The 8,275-nt window shown below is 38.5% G+C and overlaps 1 protein-coding gene across 1 annotated transcript in view; it reads right to left on the minus strand.

Annotated features, from left to right (window-relative positions):
- Positions 1 to 984: 984 nt before the first annotated feature.
- p3h2 (prolyl 3-hydroxylase 2) overlaps positions 985 to 8,275 on the minus strand; it is a 46,905-nt gene continuing 39,614 nt past the window's right edge. Inside the window, exons 6-15 of the mRNA XM_007552775.2 lie at positions 5,046 to 5,135; positions 4,662 to 4,702; positions 4,441 to 4,532; positions 4,219 to 4,346; positions 3,993 to 4,088; positions 3,431 to 3,581; positions 3,089 to 3,206; positions 2,925 to 3,000; positions 2,559 to 2,699; positions 985 to 1,602 (exon numbers count right to left, since the gene is read on the minus strand). Of these exons, the coding sequence (XP_007552837.1) occupies positions 1,510 to 1,602; positions 2,559 to 2,699; positions 2,925 to 3,000; positions 3,089 to 3,206; positions 3,431 to 3,581; positions 3,993 to 4,088; positions 4,219 to 4,346; positions 4,441 to 4,532; positions 4,662 to 4,702; positions 5,046 to 5,135 (1,026 nt within the window). The 3' untranslated portion in view covers positions 985 to 1,509. The remainder of the gene's footprint in view (positions 1,603 to 2,558; positions 2,700 to 2,924; positions 3,001 to 3,088; positions 3,207 to 3,430; positions 3,582 to 3,992; positions 4,089 to 4,218; positions 4,347 to 4,440; positions 4,533 to 4,661; positions 4,703 to 5,045; positions 5,136 to 8,275) is intronic.

Genomic DNA, 8,275 nt, shown 5'->3' on the forward strand with positions numbered 1-8,275 from the left:
AAAAGTGACTGTTCAGGCAGATCTTTGATGCTCTTCATTGCTCTCAGTTCTATTTTTATACGTCCAAATGTTGACTTAGTGCATCATTGTTATTCTGAACAGTTAATCTGAGCACAGCTAAGAAGATGATGCATTCCTCTTTAAATGTGTTTTAAAAGTTTATGATTCATGTTGAATTAAATGTTTATCGACTGAGACCAAACAGTTGAAACTTTGACGAAAATGCCTGAATTTGGAGGTAAAATTGTTTTCAGCTCTTCAGGCAGTAGGACAGCAGCCTATTTTTAATAAGAGGAAGACCTACAGTATAATCAAAGTAAACAATAAGGGGTGGAGGACTTTATCTAGATAGAGAATTAACATGGAGAATGTATTTTTTTTTTTTGTAGATTTAGCAGTTTTACACAAAAAAATTATAGTTCTGTTGTGTAAAACTGCTTTTCACCTTTCAGGTATTCAAGTTACATCATGTTACAATATTATTTCCTCATCAAAATCTAAAGTCATATAGAGATTTGATTGTGCTATAAAATGGCCCTATGTGCCTGGGAAATACACATTTTACGTTCATGAATATTTGATGTATAATTTTAAATATATATACATATATATATATATAATAGACAAATAAATTATAAACAATTTCATTTTCTTTTTTATTTCTATGCATGAACACACGTTTTATGTTAACTTAAACAAAAATGGCTTCCCTCTTAAGGCCACAATAAAAATATTGAGAGCACAAAGGAAACTTTAAGTTTTGACTTGCAGTGCATCATCATCCTCATGATCAATACAGGCATGAAGTAATAAATGCTCATAAAAACATATTCCTTGAAACAGGAACAGCTGGCATCTTTCATAAAAAAAAAAACAAAAAAAAAACTTTTTCATATGAAATGCAGACATCAGCTGTCTAAAAAACATAAATAAATCAAATACTCACGCGCTCACCATTCTCATATCAGTAAATGTGCAAAACTGTACAATGCTCTTAGAAATTATGTATTCAGCATGCAACAGGTTCCAATTATTGCAATTTCCAAAATAGAGAAACAGTGTACCACCAACCTTGAAAATTATTACTGGCAATTTGAAACACTGAGTAACATCTTAGTGTGTGTGTGTGTGTAATAATACATATGTATTTATATCAGTTTTAGTTGTGATAAAAGTTTCAGGTATATTTTGTTACTAACCTCTGAGTTTTCTGAATTAAGATCGGAAACAATCCCAACCCAAAACAGTGAAACCTCAACTTCACAGTTCACAGCATAAAACAATACCAAACAACAGGATGTTACTGGAAAAAGGTCCAAAAGGCAAACAGAAGTTTGACGGTACAAATAAAACCGATACCACAACACTATTATTAACTTTGCACTTCAGTATAGCGCAGTACAAAAATAGAAATGTTCTGATCCAAACGTTGTTTAATAAATAGCAAAAAAGGATTTCATTGATAAAGATAATGAAGAAGCGATGGAGATTTCTCGATTTAGACCGCTTCTACAGTTCATCTTTAGGGTTGATGGTGAGGCCCTGACCCCAAACTGACTGCGTGTCCAAAGCCTGGATCACCTCGTCCGCCTGCAGCCTCTCCTGGAAAAAAATGGAGACAAAAAGACACAGGTGAGACAGAAAGAAGAGAAAAACAAACAGCTTTGTTCATATATTGCAGCAAATAAAAAACTCTTATGAACTCTTCCAGAGTTAAAACATTAGCATTGTTGTTTCTAAACGAATATTAACTTGTTATTTGAGATCTGGGTCTGAGAGCGCTGCATCTTTTTCTCCTTTTCTGCAAATAAACACTAAATTTCTGCTTGGAATTCCGGAGACATGCTGTCAGTAGTTCACAGAATAAAAGAACAATGTTCATTTTACTCAAACATACAGAGTAAAATCAGAGAAACTGATCATTTTAAGTGGTTTCTTAATTTTTTCCGGAGCTGTATATTTTAGGACCATGACTCAGATGAGGAAGTATGAGAAGTCAGATCGTAAAAGAAGATTCACAGCAATGCCATTTTTTATCTGAATCACTGAGAAATAGCAATGGGTCTTTAAACATTAGTAAGTGTTCAAAAATAGGAATAAGCTTAAACATACAGGTTATTCATTGCCATGTCCAGTTGTTTCTAGTTTGGTAAATAGGGTAAACTATTTAGATGTAGTCTGGTGATGTACTCGTTCATATGAAGGCTTCTAGGAACATGAGGCACAAAAAAGACGGAGGAAAAAAATTCTTCCGTGAAAATTGTATGAGACGTTCCAAAATACTTTCAGCTTTTATGACAGAGAAATGTGATTCTAAAAAGTACAGACTCGGTGTGGGTTAAAGACAAACGCAAAACATAATCTCAGAACACTGCACTCTTATCAGCCTACTCCACAAACATGAGGTTATCACTGCTGATACATCACACAGAGTTCTATTAAAATGACTTTCACTTTGCGGCTGCAGACAAATCCTGCGGTGTTAATCGTTTTCCAAAAGCACCGCAGGTAAAACTGAAACCAGACTAATAACTGAAGTGACCTTAACGTCTGTTTACCAGTTCTCTGTAGAGCGGATCTAAGGTGAACCACAGAGCCACAGCACACCTCTGCCCACTGGTGACGGCTTTCACGCCGTGTGGATTCTCTCCCCCTGATGAGAAACCCACCAGCCGACCACACTTTGGTTTTATTGATGCCTGAAAAAGAAAGAAGATCCAAATTTTGTTTGTTTATATTATCACATTATATTCTTCTTTTTGAGCCACTTGCAAGCTAGATGAAAATTTGCTTTTAATTTTTTTTATTTCATCGTTAATTATCTTCCAACTCCGAACATATAAATTAACCTCTGGTGTTATCTCCTTCTCTAGGATTTCCATTATGAAGTTAAATCTGTTTTTTTTTCAGTATAACCATCTCACCGTGACTGTTTTGGCGTCCATTTCTGTGAATATAAACTCCCCTCCTTCAAAATCTCCATTTAGATATAACAGTGCACTGAAAAGGGAAAGGACACCAAATCAATAGGAGATTATATAATCCACTGGATTAAACCATGCTTTGAAGATGCACACCGTTGTCCTACCTGTAATCTCTGTATGTGTATGCTGGTGGTTCTTTCCAACACTCGTTGGCATCTGGATCCAGCAGACAGTTGTCAGCATGGATGGGATGGCTCAGGTCATTCCTGTGATCTTGTTGGCCTACAAGGAACAACAAATAATAAACCCACCACTCAACAAACAAACAAATCAATAAATGTATGGACGTTTGTAATAAGAGGATGAAAGCAGTTTTTAATTATGGAAATCCAAAGATACAAATTTTGCCCGTAAACTGACCTAAGTGTTATTAAAAAGAGTCATGGAAAGAACCCAAAATAAACTATGGTGGGGCTTTAGGGGCTTATGCTGAGTGAGTTAGTGACCTGTGATGGCTGTCCGACACACCAGGTGTGTGTAGGAGAAGTGCAGCGTAGAGTTGAGCATGAAGTAGGACTCCACGATCCGTCTCACTCGCTCGCTGGTGTCATAGAAGAGTCGAGCGCTGCTCATGGGCACTCGGCCCTCGTAGCCGTACTGCAAGGAGGACAAAATGTAGTCAAGCAAAAACCAGGACTTGTATAGTGTAGTTACATTATTCTTTAAGCAACATCCAAACTCAAGGCTCGGGGGCCAAATCCAGCCTCCCATTGCTGTTCATGTGGCCCTCTAGAGTAGAGTCCAGACTCTAGAGGGCCACATGAGGAGAACCTTCAAGATATCAATTGTGTGTTCAAACCTGTTTTTATCTGTACAGTACCAAATTACACCAATGTGAAGATATGTTCAACATTATTTAATTTTAAGAAGTATTCACTGAATGCAGAAACAGCTACTTATTAATATATTAACAGTTTGTTACTGTCACGACTGGCCCTTTCAGGACATTCTTGATTTTTATTTGTCCGTTTGAACTAAGGGAGCTGTTTGCATTAGCAGTCAGTGTACCTGCAGAGTTTTTAGCACAGTGGCTCCTTCGAACCTCTCGTTGGGAGTGTGTGGAGACATCCTGCCTCTGTAACCGTCTCCTGCCATGGTGACTGCCTGGAAAACAGAAATAAACCCACAAATAGGCTTCAGGCACATTTATTCCCTCCCCCACCTACACTGAACCAATAGAGTTGGGTTTATATTTAAGACTACCCCTGATATTATAACTTTACGATGTGCTCACATGTGCCAGGTCTCTGAGCTCTGCACACTCCTCCTCAGAAATGACATGATCGAGGAGAACCCGCTGGGTCCCGTTCAAAGCCACGGAGTTCTGCACCAGCTGCACACTGTCATACAGCAGGGGGCCACCTACACACACACAGAAGCACCTTAATTAAGCCTCCTACCGTTTCAATAACAATCACATTAACAGATCTTTAGCAACAGCCTCTCACAGGCTTACCCTCTTTAAGCTGCTGCGAAACAATCACAGTGATGTTTTTCTTCTCTGAAATGGGAACATACTCCATCCAACCATCTGTTCCAGAGGGAATCCTGAGGAAACAGAAGCAACAACTGTTGAACCTGAGAGAGACTCCTAGTGAGTTTCATACAGTCGACACGCTGGTGTTTTAAAAAATTCAACTGAAATCACTGGTTTTGGCTTCTGGTGCTTCATCTTACCTGTTGGAATCATCCCTTCCTCCTGTGCTGCTCCAGTAATTCTGCATCAGAGACAAATTGAAGCCTCTTAGTAGCTTGCTACGTTACGCGCTCCTAAAAGCTCATCAAATTCAGACGGGATTTCGCTGCATGTAAGTTGAAATATCGTAGCATGACCAGCAGGTGGTGCTGTTGGCTGCAGAAACAGTGGTGAATTGCGGCTCTGCCAGACACCTGTTGCTCCAATACATGTGGACAGTGTCTCTATCATTTCCGGGCAAAACTACTATTTAAACTACTATTTAAGTGGGAGCAACTTGCTAGCTGCTACTACTCATGGCATGCTTCAAAGATCAAAAGTAATATGACTAAATTACAAATGTTACTATACTAAAATTAACTCACCCCTTCAGTGAAGTCGACGCCCATTATTTTGCTGCCCATTAGAAGGAGTTCCAGTTCCAGCTGGTGCCTCGTCAAGTAACGTTCAGCTTCCTAAAGACAAACACAATAATATCTGTATTAATGATATAATAATATTACAAGTATACAAATATATAAGCGTTCATTATTATACAAATATTAGAAAGTAACTAAACTACTAAAGATACACTGAATCTAAAGAAAGAACCGTGATTAATTGTTAAATATTGAGGTAAAGATAAAGATAGTTGGACTTTTTAATGTCCATACTTGTACATGTTTGGCAATATTTTCATGTATGATAACTTTTCCAGGAACAAAAGAAATAGATATTTTTTTCTTCTGGCTAAATTACATGTAAATGTAGCTAAAAGGGGAAAATCCATAAAAGTCAAAATATAGAAAAGATATTAGAGAAGGGTTTTTATGTGATGATGGATCCTTGTTCCAAAAACCAAAAGTATTGATGAGATTGTAACTTTTACTAATCACTGATTCCACGAGAGCTGCAGTATATATAAGTTTTTCTTCATCATGTGGAAACACCTTATTCGTTAACAACGTAGAAAATACATCGACATGAAGATGTTTCTTAGGCTCTAAATGTGATTTTTTAAGGGGAATATTGTAATATCCACAACTGAAAAAGGGTTACATTTGGATAAAAAGTGAAACTAACTTATTTGCAATGTAGAAAGGGAACCTTTATCACAAGAAAACCTCATAGACAACCATAACATGCTGCAGTATGTCTACGCAAAGATGCTTCTTGGAGCCTAAATGTGGTTTAAAATTGAAACCTTATCTAAATAAATGAACACGTGAACAAATGGTATCACTACTGCAGCAAGCAAAAAAAAAAAAAAGATTTTACCTCCTTCAGAGCGAGTGAAACTTTGCCCAGAGGACTGTTACAAAATCTGAACCACCTGCAGCATTAATCTTTTCCATTATTCTTTGGGAAACAGCATGAAGATTGTGTCAGAGACCTTATGCAGACTTTCTACCCCCAGTTTTCCTTCCTTTTGAAAGCAGGACCTTTGGACGGAGAGGCGTGTTCAGGCAGGCCCTGACACCCTACAAATGAGCTCCCAGAGGCAGGGAAGGGAGGGAATGCATGGAGGAGGCAGGCTGGAGGGCAATTAATGTAGAGTAAACTGACAAGATGTGAAAAATGGGAAAGCTAGAAAACTATAAGCTAATATTCTAAAACAGCACATTTTCCTTCAGCCTCCTTATCTCAGCTTTTGCTAATGTTATCCAGAGAGTCACACATTTTGCTGGAAACTTTGGTTGCTCTAATGAGCAACAGGCTTTTTCTAGTGAGAGACTAAATATTTGGGAGAGCAACAAGGCAGCGGTCTAGGTCTTTTTTAGTTGAACAAACTGATGGCCAACCTGACAGATTTTTGGAAAGCAACCTTTAGCTCTGGCAAAGAAGTGGGCTCTTTACAAAAGGTTGTCAGCTTTCCTCTCAAGTCTTTCCTCACTTCCTGCATAACGTCTTTATCTGCCTTTCATCATTCTGGGGATGGAGCATTCCCAGGGCTTCTTTCCAGTCCATCTTTACTAAGACGAGAGCAGATTTCTGGACGTTGTGGATGATTTGTAGATGCAGCAATGACTTATCCTTACTCTATATAGTGTTCAGATGCACTTCAAATGCAAAGAGGGGATTGTAAAAAAAACAAAACCACGATTGTTTCAAACTACACACATTCATTTCTAAGATTAGTCTCTGCGCTATTAGTTAATAAGTTCACAAATTTCTCCGCTCACTTCTTCCCAGAATATTAAATCCTTCTGTTATTGACTCAGCCTGTCTGGGATTCTGTTACAAGTTCAAGCCAGGCTATGGTCTGTTATAAATTAAGCCATTTAGTTGTAAGATAATGGTGGAGAATTAAATGTGCTTTGGGTACCAACATCAAAATTACTAGATTAGATGAGGGCAAAATACAATACGTCATAGGTTTGTTAAATACTTCAGACAGTTTTATCCAAGCTGATAAATCCAAAGTTTCCCCTCTCCTCTCTCTCGTCTATCCTTCTCACACTTTGTGGACTTTAGCATGTTGGGCACTGGAACATGTCGCTACTGCAGTGGTGCATCATCCATCAGGCGGAATATTTTATCGTCATGCAAAGTCTCAGCTCCAGACGCAAGGAATACATTCCTCTAGACTGGACTGCTACTGAGTCGTACAAAGTTCAAGTTTCAGAGTCGGGATGAAGAGCAGAGAGGCACAGAGTCCAAGCTCCTTGAGGTCCAGTGTGAAGTATTTACATTTTAACGTGATCTGGGGAGCCACATCATCTGCTGGTGTTGGTCCACTGGGTTTCATTACAGCCAAAGTCAGCGTTGCTTCATGCTTCCCTCTGCTGCCAAGCTTCATAAAGATGCTAACTTAACTTTAATATTTTCTAGGGTTTCAGAAGCTGTATGCCGTAATACATCAAAATGAACACAACACTTGAAATATATTTTTCTTACTTTTAGATCTGAAATGTAAAATAAATGACATTTAATTACATCTAATTAGCATGGTTGCCTTGCAGTAAGAAGGTCCTCGGTTCAAGTCTTGGGTCTTTCTGCTTGGAGTTTGTATGCTCTCCCTGTGTATGCATGGATTCTCTCCAGGTATTCCGGCTTTCCTCCCGGTCCAAACAACATGACTGACAAGCAGGTATGGACAATGGATGGATGAATAATTTGAGATGCATCTGTTCATCATTTCCCTAACATGCTGACATTTTCGCTGCGTCTTGAGCAAGTAACTATGATTCATGTGTTTCTCCTAAAATCCCCATGATGAAACCGATCTTTCAAGCAATACATTTCACCTGAAAGACACTTTACATCAAATCCAAACCTCTGAACCTCTGCTACACTGTCAGACTGTCAATTTGATCAACTCTGTCCGGCCTTTCCTGGAGCTGCCAAACCTATGGAGGAATTTTTCTGCCATAATCCAATGGCACACATTTTCAGTCTGAAAGCAGGATTTCATGTCTTTTGTTCTCAAAACGTTTAATACCGTTGGTTACATTTTTATTTTGAAAGCAGGACTTCATGTCTTTCTTCTCAAAACTTGTAATGCTTGTACTCAAAACTTCTTCTCGCGCTCATATTTGGCCTCTGCTCAGCCTCTCTATTCGCTTATGAATCACCTGCCTAGCAACCTCTCAGCCAATGGAATGAAAGTGTTGTA

This window comes from Poecilia formosa, unplaced genomic scaffold, assembly GCF_000485575.1.
Source record: "Poecilia formosa unplaced genomic scaffold, Poecilia_formosa-5.1.2 Scaffold52, whole genome shotgun sequence".
Lineage (NCBI taxonomy): Eukaryota > Metazoa > Chordata > Actinopteri > Cyprinodontiformes > Poeciliidae > Poecilia > Poecilia formosa.